At 66.3% G+C, this 15,686-nt stretch overlaps 1 protein-coding gene across 4 annotated transcripts in view; it reads right to left on the reverse strand.

The window, feature by feature from the left end:
• Positions 1-15,686, reverse strand: part of AHDC1 (AT-hook DNA binding motif containing 1) — a 58,623-nt gene that overhangs the window by 3,392 nt on the left and 39,545 nt on the right. For all 4 annotated transcript variants that reach the window (XM_027705962.1, XM_027705963.1, XM_027705961.1 and 1 more), the window contains 3 exons: positions 6,556-6,718; positions 5,698-5,738; positions 64-5,124 (listed from right to left, as the gene is read on the reverse strand). In XM_027705962.1, the coding sequence (XP_027561763.1) occupies positions 107-5,047 (4,941 nt within the window). In that variant the 5' untranslated portion in view covers positions 5,048-5,124; positions 5,698-5,738; positions 6,556-6,718 and the 3' untranslated portion in view covers positions 64-106. The remainder of the gene's footprint in view (positions 1-63; positions 5,125-5,697; positions 5,739-6,555; positions 6,719-15,686) is intronic.

Genomic DNA, 15,686 nt, shown 5'->3' on the forward strand with positions numbered 1-15,686 from the left:
GGGCATCCCCTGTGTCCCCCTCTGCCACCCCCCACCCTCACCCCCAGGTTCTCCCCCACCTACCCTGTAACAAAACCTCGTTGTCCGGTTGGCACGTCAGCAGACACTACAATGAGGTGACCGTAAAAGTGTCCTCAGGGTGTTGTTGCTCTACCATGGGTCCCAAAAACCCGCTCTTCTGGGTGGGGGCCATGACGGGGTGCCCTTGGGGTGCAAAACTGGGGTACCTGTAGTTGTCCTGCAGCTGCAGCATTGAGTCTCTCGGTACGGGGGAGATGTTCAAGTCATTGATCAGGGGACAAGCGTAGGGTCCTCGGTGGTGAGCCCGGGACATCTCCAAGGGCTCCTTCTCGCCCTTGGAGGGGTGGGTGCCGCTCGGGCTGCTCAAGTGGGGGTTCAGACACGGGGGGTCCGTCCTGCCCATGAAGTCCACCAGCATCCCGGCCCCCGCTTTGCCGTCGTACGAAGGGCTCCGGGTGCTGGCGTTGGGGGAATACCAGTACGGGGGGTTTTTGCAGCTGGGGGAGTCGTAGTGCGGTTGAGGCATGGGGAGGTCTCGGCAGGCCAGGTGGGGGGCGTGCGGCAGGGCCCCCCCCTGCATGCTGTGTTTGAGCGAGTCACAGGCCGGCAGCTTCCGGATGCTGCCCGCCCGGAGGTCCTCCTTGAAGGCCAAGGTCGGGGAGCAGTTGGGCGAGAAGGCTTTCTGCAAGCCGGCCTCGAAGACAGTCTGCTGGCCGGGGGCCGCCAGCTGGTGTGGGAGGGCAGGGAAGTGCTTGCTCTCCAAATCTGGCTGCCCCAAGCCGGGGGAGTCGCTCTGGAACCCCTGGACGAAGGTCCCGTCCGAGGGGGTGGAGGGGTTCATGGAGTAGGGGCCGGCGTAGTCGCAGGGCTCCCGCTCGCCCACCCCGAAGCCCCGGGACTGGGAGGGCAGGGGGGACATGCTGCTGTCCCCGCTGTAGTAGTCCAAGCCCAGGTCCGTGCTCTCCTGGAAGAGGGGATTCACTGCCTGCGACTTAGTGGGGAACTTGGCCTTGCCCGTCCCCCTCTCCTTCTTGGAGGCACAAGCCCCCCGGGAACCCCTGGGCTGCCGGGGTCCCGTGTTCCTCTTGGCGGGGTACACGGAGGAGGAGGAGGAAGAGGAGGAGAAGCTCAGGTGGGAGGTGTCAAACATATCCACCTTCTTCCGTCGGCCTCGACCGGGCTTGGAGTTGCTCTGGAAGAGGACGCTCTGGTTCCAGTTGTAGCCGGGGGCAGAGGACGCCTCATTCCAGTCCATCATCAGCTTCTCCAGGCTGGAGAGGCTGGACTGGCCCTCGCTGGAGGATGCCTCGCTGTTGGCGCGCCGGTAACCGGCCGGCTGGTTGAACTGGGTGCTGTCGGAGGAGGACTCGGAGAAGGTCTCGGAGACTGTCTGCTGCTTGGCTTTCTGCGGGGTGTAGTTGGAGATGTCCAGGATGACATTGGGCTCGTTGAGGTGGCACTCGAAGCCCGGGTTGTAGAGCTGGCTGAAGGCTTCCGAGCTCCAATCCAACCCGCCGTAGCCCTGCCGGAAAGCCCACGGAGCAGCGCTGGGGAACTGCCGGCAGTTTTCAGGTGAGGGCTGGAAGGACGCCGACCCCTTGGGCACCATGTAGCCGCCGGGTGAGACGGTGCTGGCGCGGCTGTCGCAGCGCAGGGGGGTGTGCGCGGCGCTGGAGAACTGCCCCCCCTGCTCGGCGCTGTTGAAGAAGGCGGCTTTTCCCAGCGGCAAACTGGGCCCGGCCGTCGGCGGCGCGTACCCGGCGCTGTGGGCGCTGCTGGGCGAGGACGGGAGGCTGCTGCCGCTGCCGTAGGCGAAGCTGCAGTCCTTGCTGTTGGGGCAGTCCTGTGCCGGTGGGTACTGCTTTCCTGGTGGGAACACGCTGGTGGGTGCCACGCTCTGCCCGGCGCTGCCGTAGCTGCCGTAAGGGGAGTAGCCGGGGGTGCCGCTGGCTGCCGGGTGAGCTGTGGGAGAGCGGGACACGGCTGATGGCGGTGCCAGTTTGGGGAAGGACTCGGCGCCCCGGCACTCCGATGACCCTTGGGTCACCCCATAGCCGGCAGCGGTGCGGCCGGGTGGGAATGCCGGCCGGCCCTGCATGGCTGCGTGGAAGGCGGCTTCAGCTCCAGGGGTGGCCGTTGCCACCTTGCCACCCCTGGCGGTGTAGGCGGCCATGCCCCGCTGGCCGGGCAGCGCGGCCGGGGGGGCCGTGTAGGCGGCCGCTGATTTACGGGACTCGGAGCGGGATGCGGAGAGGGCGAAGTCCAGCAGGTCAGAGGAGTCGTCCGAGTCCAGCAAGGAGCGGAAGTATCCGGTGAAGAGGCTGTGCCGCTCCGGACCGGCCTCCGTCTGCGAGGACGGCGCGCTCCCAGCGTAGAAGCCGGCGCGGCCGGAGGAGCCCGACTCCAGCCCTGTGGCGTGGAAGGTTCTCGCCTCGGCCCCTTGGTAGCCACCGTTGCGTCCGGCCTGGCCGCCGGGGTGACCGTGGTGGGGGGCCCAGGGGCTGCCCTTCTCCCCACCTCCCCACTCTCCGGCGGGGCCGTCACCAAAGCTCTGCCCAGAGTTGGGTTCGGGGAAGAGCGCCCCGTTCTTGCGTGCCCGTCGCTTCCGCTTGGGTTTTCCCACGGAATCGGGCTCCGGCCGGCCGCGCTTGCGCGGGTGCACGGGGTCGGCGTGGAGGGCAGTGGGGGCTTTCTTCTTCTTCCCGATGCCTTCGAAGAAGTCGCTGAAGGAGCAGCGTGCGGCGCGGGCAGCGTGGCCCCCGCCGCGCCCGCCGAAGCCCCCCGCCTTGCCGCCGCGCCGACGGAAGCCCTGGACGCGGTGCAGGAAGTGGGAGATGCTCTGGGTGTCGGGGGCTTGGTGGATGGACTCGGGCTCGCTGGGGGTCCAGCAGCGGGGTGGCGAGCAGCGCCCCGAGCACTGGCTCTGCCGGTTGAGGAAGGCCAGCTTGGCCAACACGTCCGAGTAGTCGGCTTTGCTGTCGTTGGTGTCAGCAATGTAGGAGGGCTGGGGTGACGCCAGCTTCTGCTTCCTCCTCCTCCTCTTCTTCACCTCGGGAGTGGGCTCCTTGGGCTTGGCCTGGCCCAGCAGCAGGTTTTTGGGAGGCCGGCCCCGCTTGCGCTTCAGGATGATGGGCATCTCTCCGGGGGGGAAGACCACCACCACATTGCGCCCGTTGTTCTTCATCTTGAGCAGCGGCGTGGGCTCCATGGAGGTGCTGGCCGCCAGCTCCTTCCCCTCCAGGTTCAAGTTGCTGCTGAGCGATGACACCTTGTAGGTGGTCTTGTTCCTCCTCCCCAGGGACACGGGGATCTTGGCCATCTTCACCACCATCTTCCTCACCCCCCGGCACTTGCTCTTCTTCCCTGCCACGGGGGCCTTGGGCATCTCGTCAGGGTCCAGCGTGGCGGGGGGCGGCGGCGGCGGCGGGGGGCTCAGCAGTGGGGTGTCGGGCTCCTCGGGCCCGGGGGGCACCTCGGCGGGCAGGGCGAGGGGGGACAGGACGCGGGTTTCAGGGGTGACGTCCACCCGGCGCCCTCGCCCCGCCCTCCTCCGGCGGCACAGCATCTTTGGCTTGTCTGTCCGGCGCAGGGCGTACTTGCGGTGGTCCTCGCCGCACCGCCCGGCCCCCCGGCCCCCGCAGGGACCCCGCTTCACCATCGTGCTCAGGGGGCATCCCCCGAGCCTGGGCTGCAGCCCGTGGGGCCGCAGCGGGTCCCCGGTGCCCGGCTGTGCCTCCAGCAGCTCCGAGACGGTTCCCAGCGGCTGCGGCTCCAGCAGCGAGGGCTCGGTGGGCAGCAGTGGGGGCTCCAGAGCTCCGGGCAGTGGCTCCAGGGTCTGCAACCCCAGCGGCTCCGCCAGCGGCTCCAGCGACTGCAGCTCCAGCGACTCAGACAGGGGCTCCAGCGACTGCAGCTCCAGCGACTCGGAGAGCGGCTCCAGTGACTGCAGCCCCAACGGCTCCAGGTTTTGCAGCTCCAGCGACTCTGGCAGAGGCTCCAGGCTCTGCGAATCGAGCAGCTGGGGCTGCGACTCCAGGGACTGGGAATCCAACAGCCGGGATTGGGAGTCCAGCTCTTGTGCTGGCAGCAACTGGGGCTGCGGCTCCATCGCCTGCGACTCCAGCAGCTGCGTCCCTGGGCACGCCAGGGAGGCCAGCTCGTTCAGGATGTCCGCCTCGGCCAGCTCCGAGTAATCGCCGGCATCGGGCTGGGAGCAACCGGCTTCCTCCGCCGGCGCTTTGGAGACGCCCCCCACGCCCCCACTGTGTCCGGGGGGCTGTGGGGCGCTCCCCCCGCCTCCATCAGCTTCTCCATCACGTGCCGGGGGCCGGGGGTGCCGCGGCGGGTCGGACTTGAGGAGCACCCCCCGCTCCTCGGGGCTGCGGATGCTGTTGGCCAGGGAGGGCGAGGAGAAGAAGCTGTACTGGAGGTCGCGGTCGGCGGGCAGGAGGCGGCTGTCCTCGTGGCCCCCGCCGCCGCCGCGGAGGCTGCCGCAGTCCAGGTGCACCCCACTGTTCTTGAGGTCCTCGGAGAGGCGGTTGAGGTCCTTCATGATGTCGATGAGCTGCACCACGGGGTGGAGGTTGATGTGCCCGTTGCCGCACTTGCTCCGGAGCAAGGCGAGGATGCTGTCGATGTTGCAGCGGCCCGAGGCCAGCGTCGCGTTGGGGAAGGTTTTGGGCGCCCGGTCGCGGGCGGGTGCCTCCTCTGCGCTGCCCCCCAGGATCCGGGGCTCCCCGGCACAGCCCAGCAGGTCCTCCGCCGCCTTGGTGCCGCCGTGGACGCTCTGGCAGCGGTCGGCCGGGTCGCCGTGCAGCAGCGAGCCCGCCTGGTGCTCCCGGCCGAGCGCGGGGCACGACCCCTCAGGGAAGCTGAGCACGCTGCAGGACAACGCCTTCTCGGCCGGGCAGGCTGCGGGCTGCTGCGCCGGGTGTCCCGGGGGGTAGAATTTGGGCTCTCGGACGTAGTCGGGCGAGCCACGCACAACGCTGGTCGTTACCACTGGGCCCGGGGGCTTCACGCGCATCCTGACCTCCTCCTCCCCCGCGTGCCGCTTGGCCAGGCAGTTGCTGACATGGGGGTCAGGGAAGGTGACACCGGGAGCTGTGGGCGGCAGAGAAGGGGACAGTGAGGCTCTGTGGGCACTGCCGGCTGAAAGCAGCCTCGTTCCATCCCCGCTGTTCTCAGGAATGGGGCCCCACATCCATCCCCCAGCTCATCCCTGCCCTGTCACCAGTGAGGACCTGACTGGCACTGTGGGAACATGCCCCCACTGTCTCCAGATGGGAAAATGGGAGCTGCCCCCCTCCCCAGCTCAGGGGTCTGCCCACCACAAGTCAGAGGGGTCTGGACATCCTTCCCAGCTCAAGGGGAGCTGGATGACCTCCTCAACTCAGGAGTCTGCCCACCTTCCCACAGCTCAAAGGGGGTGGGACATCCTCCCCAGCTCAAGGGGGGCTGGATGACCTCCCCAACCCAGAGGGTCTGACCCTCTCTCCAGTTCAAAAGGGGCTGAATGCCTTTCCCAGCTCAGGGGGTTGGATACCCTCCCTACACCAGGACCACCTGTGCCATCCCCTGGCACAGAGCCCCCTCCAAGGTCTGGGCTGCCCCATTCTGCCATAGGGCAGATTTTGGGAGGCTGGAGGAGGTCGAGGTGCCAGGGCTGGGACTTACCTTCGGCTTTGCTGCTGCTCCTGCTATTGCACTTGAGCTCTCTGCAAAGGAAGGGGTGTGCAGGGTTAACCCCACGTGGGGAGGGGACACTTGGGTGCTCACCACCCCCATGCCAGTCCCTCCACGGGCCATACCAGGGGCTGATCCTCCCGAGCTCCCACGGCCGCCCATCACCGTGGCGTCGGGGCTGCGGGGGGGTGGGGAAAGAGGGGGCAGGCTGCCTCTGATCTGGGGGACAGAGGGGACAGGTTTACACCCCTCTCCCATCCCCACCACCACCACCAACCCCTCCGTGGGGCTGGGGGGCTCGGGGGGGTGGCGGGGGTCCTTTGGTGGCTCTGCCACTAGGTGTCCCCGGCGAGCCGCGCTCCGGACACGCGGGGGGGGGTCTTCGCCCGAGGAGGTGGCTCAGCAAATCCCACCCCCCCACATCCCACCCCGGCTCCCACCTACCCATGGACACCCCACGCACAGCTCCAACCCCCACCCGTGGTGACACTACCCGGTGCCAGCAGACCCCGTTCCCCCTTGCCAGGACCCTCCCTGTGTGGTGCCTGCCTCAGTTTCCCCTCGCTGGCAATGGGGTACAGCGAGGGCTGGGCGGGGTGCGCGGCCCAGACACCCACGGGTGAGTGCTGGGCGTCGTGTGCCCACTGCACAGCCCATCCTGTGCCCCATGGGGGGCTGCAGCCCCAAAGCCCCAAGCCAAGAGGCTTTGCAAAGCCGTGGGGCATCCCCTCTCCGTCTCCAGGGATGCCCAGACAGGGATGGACAGAGCATTGGCAGCAAGATGTGCTGCCAAACCCCTCCTCGGTGCACCCCCCGCTCCTCATTTTTGGGGTGAGGCTCCCCAAGTACCTGTTCCGGGGGTGTTTGCAGTGCAGGTTCACTCGGAAGCTCCTGCCGTCGCCGTCGCTGCCGGGCTGGCGGGGGCCGGAGCCCTGGGCACGCGGGAACCACTCGGCTGGCGGGCTGGCACCGTTCTCCAGTGCGAGGGGCTGGCAGGCGACCGAGCTCCCATCTGCTCGAGAGAGACCCCCACGCGTCAGCCCGGCGGCCCCCTCTCCAGGGAGCACCCCCTGAGCGTGGGGACACCCGCGGACGCCCTCCCCCTCAAAGCCACATCCCAGGGGACACCCACGCTGTGCCCTCCGCCCCACCACGGGATGCCCAGGGTGGTGTTCCGGGGCAGGACACACCTTTCCTCCTCACCATGGCCGTGCCTTGAGCCGGGGGCTGCCCATATGAGGTGCGGAGCATCCCCCCACCAGGCTGTGGGCACGCGTGTGCATCTCCACACGCACGTTCACACAGATCCAGCCCCCCCACTCCCTTGCGTGAGGTCAGGGCACCTACAGCTGCTGCCCATGTGGCACAGGGGGGCACGGTGGAGCCCCCTAACCCCTCCCAGTCCCCCCGTGCCAGCATGTCCGCCTATTTTCCCTCCCCAGCTCCGCGTGTGAATCCCTGCCGGGCTGGCTCCCTCCCCCAGCACACACCCGCAGACACACACACACACACACACTCACACGCAGCCGCTCGGCGTGATCCAGGCTCTTCCCGGTGTCTGGATTAGCGTGACAACTTATCAACAAGGCAGGGAAAGAGAATTCAAACCTGTCAGTCCATCCGCATCCCCCCCTTTCCCCTGTCTCCCCGCCAGGCTCTGGGCGCAGCGCTGGCACCGCGGAGATGCGGGCACCTCGGTGTAAAGTTACACCAAGGGCGATGTGCAGCAGGAAAATATGTGCTAGAAAGACCGGTCTCTGTCTCTGCTGAGGCTGCTGGTGTGCCCAGGGAGCTGTCGGAGGGGAGGCAGGCAGGCAGGAAGGAAGCAAACGGGAGGTTTTCCAGAACAGCCGCCGGGAGCTGGTCCCCGCCGCACACGCTGCGTGCGGCTGGATGGGGAGGAGCGGGGGGTCGAGGGGTGCCAGGGGGTGGTGGGGTGCAGCCCCCCAGCTCTGTGCCACAGTGCTGCCGTGTATCCATGGCACACGGAGCTGTGGATGCTTTGGCTTGCTTTTGGGATGCCCGTGGGGTCACCACTGGGGTGTGTGGGGTCTCTGGATACCCCATCACCCATGTTCTGTGTGTTCCCCACCGCCCATGTTCACCCCCCGTGCTCACCCCTGGGCACATCCCCCGGCTCTGACCCACACCACCAGTGTCTGGCTCCTGCCCTCGGCCCCACCGGGGCCACATGTCCGGTGACACCAGGGGACCCTCCCTGTGCCAAGACTCCTCCCTCACCCCAGCCAAACCGCCACCACCCCACACAGCGGGGACCACCTGCACCCCCCACCCAGCTCAGGGTCAGGCAGTGCCCACCATCCCACCCCACTGCCCACCATGGCACGGGGCGCAGGTGGGAGCCCGGCAGCACTGGTGGGGAGGGGGCTGCGGTGGGGAGGGGGCTCTGGAGGGGCAGTGGGGTGCCCGGGGGGACAGCGGGGTGCACCGGGATGTTCACTGCGCTGCCGCGCTCACTTTCACCTCCCCGCTCAGCCCCAGGCAGCCGCCACATGTTTCCCATTAGGCTCTCCGGACCTCACCATTCCTGGCTTCCTCGCCAGGGGTAGGGCCTTTTTCCTTCTTTTTTTTTTTTTTTCCTTTTTTTCCCTTTTTTTTTTAATTTTTTTCTTTTCTCCGCGCTAGTTACAAAACACCAGCCGAGACCACACAAGCGAGGAGGGACAGAGGGAGAAGGAAAGATAGAGATGGGCGCCTCGGGCGGGGGAGAGGCAGCGAGGCCGGGTGCTGGGGGGTGGGGGGTGGGCTGGAGGGGTGAGGATGAGGAGGAGGGGGGGATGAAGTGGGCGAGATTGCAGTCACCTCCGCTTCCCACCTCCTGACCCCGCAGCCCTGCAAAGATAACAGCCCCTGAAGACTGCTGACTCGCCTCGCAGAAATCCAATATCCTCGCCTGGTGAACTAATCGACTACCTGGGCTCCCACCTCCCCTGCCCGGGCTTAATCCTGCTGCTGCAAAGCTTTAATTAGTTTAACGGTTTCAGGCTTGACGGAGGTTGGCGGCGAGAGGAATCAGAATCATGGAATGGTTTGGGTTGGAAGGGACCTTAAAGCTCATCTCGTTCCACCCCCCTGCCAGGGGCAGGGACACCTTCCACTGGACCAGGTTGCTCCAAGCCCAGTCCAACCTCACAGGGGGCAAAACATCCCCCCACCTCACCCCTTCCACCGAGTCAGGGCCCCCCTTGGGTGGCAGAGGTGCTGTGGGGTTGCAGACCCACCCACAAGCCCCCAGAGCCTGCTGGCACCCAGCCCTGACCCCCAGTGCTGGAAATGGGGGGCACGGAGGGGCTGGCTCAGCACCGGCACAGCAGCGGGGGGATGAAGGGATGGCCCCGCAGGACACGGACATGGTTTGGTGCCCGGCTCCGAGGCCACCCAGACGTCAGGGTGGGGCCGGAGATGCCACCAGGAGACAGGCAGGCGGCAGGGACACAGCCGCCACACAGATGGGGACACGCTGGCCCGACGCCTCCCACCCCGCCGGGGTGCCGTGCCCAGCCACCCGCGGCCACAGCAGCGGGGACGGGGGGTCCTTGGGGGTCCCTGGGCACCACGGGGCGCTGGGAGGGGTTGGGGTGGCCCTAAGTACCCCCATATGGGTGTGGGGAGGGGGTCTCCAGACACCCCCATCACCCGTGTCCTGGCTCGTGTGTGCCCTGACACATCTGGGGCGCTGCAGAGGTGCCCCCCTCCCTTGCACACAAACACAAACACACACGAGTGGCATCGGGGGGTGCCCCACTCATGTCCCCCAAGCCTGGGGATGCTGTGGTGGTGCCTCTCCCTCGCACACTCACACACACACACACACACAGAGCACTGTGGAGGTTTTCCTCCCCTGCTTCCACACATCTGGGGGCACCAAGGGGGTGCAGCTGCCTTACACCCCTCCCTCATGGGGCATCGGGGAGGTTGTCCCCTCTGCGCCCCACCCCTTGCACACCCCCGCACCCCCCTGGTCCCCTCCCAGGGCCTCGGCCCCCCCCTCCCCACGAGTCCCCCACCAGCCCGTCCTGCTCCTGCTGACACCAATGGAAAATCCCCTCCAGTGACAGCTTCCTGGCAGGCGCTTGCCGAGGGTTTCCGTGTTCCCCTGCCAGCCCCCCCCCGCCCCGGCCACCTCCTCCCGGAGCCACGCGGGGGGTCCCTGCGCCTCCTCCCCCTCCACCCCAACCTCCATGTCACCCCCAATTCAGCATCACAGACCCCAAAGCACGTGGGTCCTGCTCCCTCCCCTTCCTCCCCACACCTCCTCCCCTGCCAGCACCCTGCCCTCCTGCGCAGCAGGGTCACCCCAGCAGCAACCAGGGGAGATTTGGAGTCCCCCTTGGGTACCACTGGCAGCTCCCAGGGCACCCACCCACCCCGGGGGCCCACCACCCTGAGACTGGGAGCAGGACAGGAGTCAGGGGTCCAGAAGGGTGGGCACAGATGGGTGCTGAGGCACAGGGCGCCTGCAGGCAGCCCTGACCCCTCCTCTAGCTGTCACCCTGTGGCTGGAACCCCGCTGTCACCACGTCCCCCCGCCGCCCTGACTCCTCTGCCATGTTCGTAATTAGGAGACAGAGCAGATGGCGCCTGGGTTTCATCTTAGGTAACGGGTCCAGACGAGCTGCTTGGCCGCCAGTTCCCTTTGAGGAGCCATCAGAGGATTTTTGGGGTGCCCACCCCCCACCCAAGCAGGGAGTTGGTGGGAGAACACGACCCTCCAAGGTGGTGTGGGGATGTGGTGCCACTGTGGGAGGAGATGGTGGTGCTGGGAAGGGCTTGGCTGGCACACGGGGCAAACACACCTGGGATCCGCCCTCTCACATCACCTCAGGGTGTCACATCCCCAGGGCAGGCTCAGGCACCCGCCCTGGCACTGGGAATGGGGGTCCTGGACTGCTGGGCTATAAGCAGGGGGTGTCCAAAGGTCTTGGCATCCCCCCATCACCTGGCGCTGCAGGAAGGTGGGTGGGGAGCTCATTGCCCTGCAATCCCACTGGCCCGGGCAGCAGGGACCCCGGGGACACCCCCACACTGCTGGGACAATGCTGAGCTGGGGACACAGCCCTTCTCCTGGGCCTGGTCCCAGGGGTGCTGCTGCCACCAGGGTCTCCTGCGTCCTCCAGGCCTGGTGGTCCCAAGGCTGGTGGGACCCTTGGTGGGTTCAGCCCTCAGCACCAGAACGTGGCACGGTGCCCTCGAGGTGGGCAGGGATGGGGATACCTGGTCAGGTCTCTATTCCTGCTGCTGCAAGAAACCATCTCCCCCTCAAGGACCATCCACCCCAGGAGAAACCATCTGTCCTGAAACGACCACCTCCCATGCAAGGACCAGCTTCCCTGCAAGAAACCATCTCCTATGAAGAGCCACCCCATCTGCAACGACCACTGACCATCTCCCCTGCAATGACCATAAGAAGCCATCTGCCCTACAAAAGCCACCTACCCTGCAAGAACCATCTCCCTCACAAGAAACCACCCTCCCCAACAAGAGCCATTCTTCCTGCAAGGATCATCTCCCCTGCAAGATCCACCTCCCCCTTCAAGGACCATCTTCCCTGCAAGAATCATCTCCCCAACACGAAACTGTCTCCCCTGCAACCATTTCCCCTTCAATGACCATCTCCCCCTCAATGACCATCTCCCCCTCAACGACCATCTCCTCCTCAAAGACCATCTCCCCATAACATCCATCTCCCCATAACGTCCATCTCCCCCAAAAGCCACGCCCCCCACAACGACCACCCCCCCTGCAGTGACCATTTCCCCCTCAATCATCCCCCCTCTCAAGAACCCCTTACCCCATGTGAGGACCCTCCCACACCACAGATGTGGGTGCCTGCAGCCCCCCAGGGCTGCGAGGGGGTGCCCAGCTGCCCTCAGCGGCATCGCCAGGCGCGGACACAGCCCCCAACCCCCTCGGCCCCGGAGGGCTCTGACCCCCCTCCCCGGCCTGGGGGGCCCTGGGGGGGCTGGGGAACAGCTCGACAGATGGACTGCAGCGATGGTGGCACCTCGGCCGGCTGGAGCCCAGCGCTGCAGTTCAGAGCTAGCAGGGAAACGGGCTAAATTTAGCTCTTCCCTCGGTGCCAGCTTTGTTCCCCCGCCCCGTCGAGCCGGCGCAGGAGGAGAGCAGCCGCCGGGCCCCCTCCTCTGCCCTCTCCCTGCCAGGGGGAACATGGGGCACCCCAGCACCGCTCCCTCGGGGTGCCAGCCTGGGGTGCCAGGCGCTCCTCGGGGTGCCGGCTATGTTTGTTCACACATCCCCGTGCGACGGCCGTTCCTGGCGGTGCCGTGGGGTGCCGTGCCCCGGTGTGGCGAGTGCCCCCCAAGGGCCCCCTCAAACGTGCTGGCGGGCCTGAGGCTGCGCAGATGGCCACGGCCCCCCTTTCTGAGCTCCCTGTTATAGCCACAGCATGAGTCACAGCCCCGGTGTGTCCCTGCCCAGCGCCGGCCACGCCGGGTCATGTAACACCCGCGGCCGCAGCGGCGCGGAGGGGGCTCCGCTGGCTGCCCACGCCGCCCCCCACCCGCAGCACGTGGCACCTTGGGCCCCACAGCCCCCCCAGCACCCCGCCGGGGGCACTCCGAGGGGGTCACAGCGGCGATGCCCAGCTCTCCCCCCGCTCCCCGCCGGTGTGCTGCGGGTTAAAGCCAAGCGGAGCCGGGATCCTGCGAGGCCAGTAACATTTGGAAGGCGCCAGATGGACGCGTGCCCATGCCGAAGGCTCGCTCGGCACAGCCATGCTCCCCCGGCGCTGGGGCTGGGGGGCTGCCCAGGGCGCCAAAGGGGCGCCCGCCGGGATGGGGGGACGCTGACCATGAGCCCACCGGGGTCCCGGGTCAGCCAGTGCCCACCCACCCCCCACGCTGGGCACCGCCCCCATTGCTCACACCCCGCACAGGGAATGGGGCGATGGGGCCCAGGTGCTGACAGTGCACAGGGGTGACCAGGTGGGGACCGAGGGGGGGTCTGGGTGGGGGGAGAGCAGCCAGTTGCCTCCCTTGGCCAATTTTAGAAACTGGCTAGACAAGAAAAGCAGAATGAGCCGGGCAGGATTAACGGCCGGGCTTGGTGTCAGGGTGGGTTTTTTTCCTTCTTTTTCTTTTTTTTTTTCTCCTTTTTTTTTTTTTTTTTTTTGTGGGAGGCACACACGAGTTGAGTGGAAACTCCTGGCTGTGGATCCTGTTTCCTGGGAGATGCGGCCAGTTGGGGCCGAGCTGGGGTGTGGGAGCCACTGGGGACGATGCCAATGGCGGCGTGACGGGGCAGGGGTGCGGGGACAGGGGGGGCCCTACCACGTCACACCGGCGGCCTGGCACCCCCCAGATAGGTGGGCATGGAGGGGATGCACACACTAACAGGCTCCCGCACAGGTGTGTGCACAGGTACACGCCTGGGGGGAGGACTGTGCACACACGTGTGCAGACGTGCAGACAAACGTGGTACAGGTGTGCCCACGCACACCTCCGTGGGTGCAGGTGGACACACAGGTACAGGAACACGTGCGGCCACCAGAGTGGGCACAGGTGGGTGCACACACGTGTGGCAAGCGTGGTGCAGGTGCACACACACACCTGCACAGGTGTGGGTGCACACACAGGCACAGGAACACGCACAGACAGCGGTGAGGATGCGGATGGGTGCACACGGGTGCCACAGGTACACACACAGGGATGTGCACACTCCCATCTCTGTGCACACTCAGGATCACACCCACTCGGGGGGTACAATGCCCACGGGCTCCAGGGAACCCCCAAAACACCAGCCCAGCACTGCAGACCCCCATCCCACACCCTGCTGGCGGCAGTACCAAGGGGGACACTGGGGTTTGACCCCAAAACAAGGATCTCCCCCCCTGTGACAGGTCATGGTGGCTCCCCAAAGCTGGAGGTGCATGAAAGGGGTCTGACAGTGATATGCAGTGGGGACATGGATAGGTATGGGGAAACTGAGGCAGGAGCAGGGTGCCTGGGGTGCTGATGGAAACAGGGAGATGCAGCCAACTATCCCAGAGGATTCAGGAGTCCTATGACACTCCAACCCCCTGCCCTGATCCCACCCAGCTGCCCCCCAGCTCCAGTTACCACTGCGTAACAGGCTCCCCAGGGATGGGGATTTGGAGCACACAGGTCTCCCTGCACCCATCCATGACCCACCAGCACCACCAGTCCACCCCTGTCGGAGCACACACACCTGCAGACACACCGATTTTCGCTCTCCCCCCTCGCCAGGGAGCTTTCCATTAAAATTGGAAGAACACAACTTGCCGGCAGAGCCCCGGCGCGGATCGTACACAGCCTGTCACTCACACATCACTTTGTAGATGCCCATAAATTGCTTCATTACCTCTTCTAATTGAGGAGAACGCAGCTGCTGTGGGGCGGTGACGGAGCGCCTTCCCTTTGAAGGATGCCTCGCTCGCCAAAGACGGGTCCAGCAGAGCCGCAGAGCCCCACCAACATCCCAATAATAATAATAATAATAGTAATAATAACCATAATGACAGTATCCAAGCAAAACCCCTCGGCAAAGGGCAGCGGGGCTCACATGTGATGGAGCCCGCTCGAGGGAGGGGGATGAGGGGCTCGGTGGGTGCTGCACCGGTGGGGAAACTGAGGCACGGGGAGAGGTTGCACCAGACACAGGGAGAAGGTTGGGATGGAAACACCGGGACCATGGAGGGCAACACTGCGGCGACAACATTTAGGGACAACCCCCTGGTGGATCCAGATGACGGAGCGTCTCCCTGCCCGCAGATTTGGGGGGGCAGAGGGGATTCCCGGCACCACCCAAAACTCCCCGGAGAACTTCCCACCCTGCTCAAGGGCTGCGTCCTCCCGGCCTCGCCGGCACGACGCCAGGGGTGCCTGGCACCCTCCGGTGCCCCCGTCCCCTGCGCCCCATCCCCGCGGGGGCCCCCTGGCTTTGTCTGGCGGCGGCGGGCGGCTGCGGCTGGGCTCGGTCCCCTTGCAGGATACTGCAGAAGGATTTACTGTATTGCAGCTTGTGCTGGCTGCAGCCCAGCGCACAATAGATTAGCTGTAGCCCAGGGCAGCACGTTGCGGGGGAAGGAAGGTGGGATTCATCCGGCTGCAGATTGCAGGGCATTTGCTGCAGTATCCTGCAGGATCTGGGCCCTCGCTCCGGACACCCCGTCACCTCGCTCCGGGCTGGCAGAGGCACCTCCAGGGGCTCATGAGTCCCCCCCTCCTTGTCCTCTTCTGCCAGATTTGATGGCATGGATGTTTCTCGTGTCCACGTGGGCTGGGGGACACCCTGCTTGTTCCCCAACCCTATTTGGGGGTCCGGAGGGGCTGCAGTCCCTCAAAGCACCTGGGTGGTGCTGGGGACACCGAGGCCCCCCTCGCTGGGTGCGACAAAGCTGGTGCAGGGAGGGAGCTGGGGACTGCAAGCAGCACTAATTGATCGCGATTAATTCAGCTCCTACCTCCCCGGGTGGCAGGAGAGATGCTGAGACACAAGCGCAGCCCACAGAGCTCCCCAAACAGGCTCCTCTCTCCCCTGTGCCCACCCCTTCCCCTGTGGGGGACCCACGCTGCCGGTCCCTGCGGATGTGGGGGGGCTCTGGTGGGTGTCTGGCTCCTGCTGCTGTCCCGGAGGTGCTGGGGATGTGTCCTTGGGGGTGGACCCACCTTCCTGGGGTAGTGGTTAAGGGTGGGGGTCCTGCTGGCACCCCACCCCACATCCTCTCTGGGGTGCAGGGATGGCACGCACACACTGGGAGGCGATGCTCAGGCCATGGCACAGGGGAGCAGACGTGCCAGAGGTCACCGATGACCTCGTGGTGACACCGTGGCACCTTCGGCAGCGTCACCAGCCGGTGGCTGCAAAGCAGGGCACGCAGAAGTGCCGCTGCCACCTCCTCCAGCACTCAGCTGCCACCCTGGTGGGGACATCAGACACCCTGTTGGCACCCCGTGGGCACCGCGGGCACGGGGGGGGGG

This window comes from Neopelma chrysocephalum, unplaced genomic scaffold (genome assembly GCF_003984885.1).
Source record: "Neopelma chrysocephalum unplaced genomic scaffold, ASM398488v2 Primary Assembly neopelma1_361, whole genome shotgun sequence".
NCBI classification, from domain to species: domain Eukaryota; kingdom Metazoa; phylum Chordata; class Aves; order Passeriformes; family Pipridae; genus Neopelma; species Neopelma chrysocephalum.